The sequence below is a fragment of the Trichosurus vulpecula genome, chromosome 9 (assembly GCF_011100635.1).
Source record: "Trichosurus vulpecula isolate mTriVul1 chromosome 9, mTriVul1.pri, whole genome shotgun sequence".
In the NCBI taxonomy this organism is placed as follows: Eukaryota; Metazoa; Chordata; class Mammalia; order Diprotodontia; family Phalangeridae; genus Trichosurus; species Trichosurus vulpecula.
The window spans coordinates 144,100,787-144,103,279 of NC_050581.1; the positions used below are offsets into that span (position 1 = coordinate 144,100,787).

Sequence of the window (2,493 nt, forward strand, 5' to 3'; positions counted from 1 at the left end):
CTGGTGCCCCGCCCCATGTTTGGAGAGCTGTAACGGGACCGGGCCAGCGTATGAGCACTTGGAGAGGTGGAAAGAGAGAAGGCCGCCCGTTTTACCGACGTCCCCAGCAGCAGCATCCCCTCCCCAAAATGAAGGGCTAGCACAGCAGGGTCCTGGAAAAACGGGTGAGGTACAGGCTGTCTTTAGCCCAGGAATTCCCCAACAAAGGGGAAGCTTCAGAACCGGACCCTCTCGCAGGGCACAGGCAAGAACCAACATTGAGGGTCCTTGCGCGGTCGGGGGATAACGAGACCCTTCCCCGCCCCACGGGGGAGCGCCCCCTCCCCCCACCCCAGCTCGACCGGCCAAGAGATAGAGCGAGACCAAAGGTTTAAACAATTTATTGAGCCAAAAAAAAAAAATAGTAAAAAGGCCAAAGAGGACAAGTGAAAGCGCCGAGGGCCCCGATCCACTGCGTGCCGGAAAGGCCGCGGCCCCGAGCGATTGTACACTGCGCACAAAAGGCATTAAGTTCCCGCCGGGCTCCCCACACAGCGTAGGGGAACCCTGGTCCCCAGCACCCCAGCCCCCCCCACCCCCACGGAGGGGAGGGGCACGAGCCCGCCCGAGCCGGGCCCGGGGGAGGAGGGTGGGGCGGCTTCCCTCCCGCCCCCTTCTCGAGCGCCAGGACACACGCAGCCAACCAGCGGCCTCGCCCGCCCCTCCCCCCGCGCACGCGGGCTCCAGCAATTGGAGCCCAAGGACCCGTCGCCATGGCGACCGTCCCGTTGCCAATGGCGAGAGCCAATAAGGGCGTCGCCGGGGCTGTTTCAAAATTCTAAAGCAAACAACAACAAAAAAAATCGCTACAGCAGCCGGGGGCGGGGATCGGAGAAGGCCAAGCTGTGGGAGGGTAGTTCGGGAAGGCATCCCGACATATCCCCGCGCCCCATTCCCCCCCGGCCCCCGGGACCCCCGTGGTTCAGGCCCGGAACAGTCCTGGAGTCGGAGGTAGGGCAGCCCTGTAAACAAACAGTACAAAACCTACACAAAGGGCTTAAAAAAAAAAAGGAACCGGGATCCCCTCCCCCACCCCCGAGCAAATCGCTATAAAAATAACCATTTTGGCGTCGGGGCGGCGAGTCCTGCCTCTCCACCCGATTTCGGTCCCAGTCGACTCGCTCAGTTCGTGGCGGAGGGAGGGCACTCGGTGGGTGGCGGCTGTCACAGCTTGGGTACCGCAGGGTGGGCGGGGGGAAGGGCGGAAGGGGGAGTTTGCAGAGTGGGGGGCGGGGAAGAGCGGGGCGCGCACCCCGCCTCCACCCCCGGCCGAGCAGCCCCAGCGCCCCGGAGCGTCTCGTCCGCCCCCTCCCTCCCCACCCGGGCCGCGGCGCGCTCACTTCCTGCCCTTGGGCACCTTGGGCACGCTGGGCTTGGCCGACTTCTTCACCTTCTTGCCCCCGGACGAAGACGCCTTCTTGGCCGATTTCTTGGCCTTGCCTTTGTCCTTCTTGCCGCTACTCCCGCCGCCGCCCGCGCCCTTCTTGTGGGAGCGCTTCTCGGGCTTCTTGGCCTTGGCCGGCTTCTTGTCGCTTCGCCGCGCCGAGGTGGACGCGGTAGACGTCGAGGGCACCGCCTTCTTGGCCTTGTGGTGCGAGGCGGCCGAGCCAGAGGCCTTCTTGTCGCCGCCACCCTCGAGCTTCTTCTTGTTGAGCTTGAAGGAGCCGTTGGCGCCCGTCCCCTTCACCTGCAGCAGCGTGTCGTTCTGCACCAGGGCCTTGATGGAGTACTTGAGGTAGGTGCGCCCGTTCTGCTGGTCGAACCAAGGCACCTTCTTGGCCTCGTTGTAGATCTTGGCCAGCGAAGAGCCGTTGCGCTCGCCCAGCTTACGGATCGTCTCCACCACCAGCTGGCTGTACTTGCCCGGCTGGTTCTTCTTCTTGTTGTTCTTCTTCTTCTTGGAGGGCGACAGCGACGAGGAGCCCGCCTTGGCCTTCTTACCGGCCGGCTTTTTCTCGGGGGTGCCGGGGGCCTCCTCGGCCGGGGTCAGGGGCAGCGCCTCTTCCAGTTCTACGGACATGGTGGCGAGCGGGTTGGTGGCCGGCGGCGCGCGGAAGCCGGGGGGCCGGGAGGGGAAGAGGAAGGCGATGGGAGCCTGGCGCTCCGGGGAAGGGGGGCGGCGAACGCACAAGGAGCCGGCTTGCAACAGCGCGAGGCCCGGGCCGCTGCTCGTTCTGCCGCTGGGCAGCAGGGTTGGGGCTGGGGAGGAGCCTATGGCGACGCTCCCGCTCGGGTGTCTGAGCGCCGGAATCTGGCGGGGCGGGCTCCTGCGCGCTCCTTTTATTGCTCGGCGGCGGACCATGTTGAGAACAACAACAGCCTGGTCCGTGGCCAGCACCAACTTGTGCTTCTTGGAGTCCCTTCTTAGGGCTTTATCTCCCCGGACCACGCCGCTGCGGACCCGGAGTTGGGGCGAACGCGTAGTGCGGGCGGTGCTTGACCGGGCTGCGCCTC

The 2,493-nt window shown here is 65.5% G+C and overlaps 1 protein-coding gene across 1 annotated transcript; it reads right to left on the bottom strand.

The window, feature by feature from the left end:
- Window positions 1-364: 364 nt before the first annotated feature.
- Window positions 365-2,280, bottom strand: LOC118832005 (histone H1.10). Its single transcript, XM_036739484.1, has one exon. It carries the CDS (start codon window positions 2,057-2,059, stop codon window positions 1,376-1,378), a length of 684 nt encoding a protein of 227 aa, XP_036595379.1. The 5' UTR covers window positions 2,060-2,280; the 3' UTR covers window positions 365-1,375.
- Window positions 2,281-2,493: the final 213 nt, after the last annotated feature.

Bases quoted from the DNA above. Each gene is read 5' to 3' on its own strand.
- LOC118832005 (XM_036739484.1), bottom strand. From the start codon at position 2,059: ATGTCCGTAGAACTGGAAGAGGCGCTGCCCCTGACCCCGGCCGAGGAG.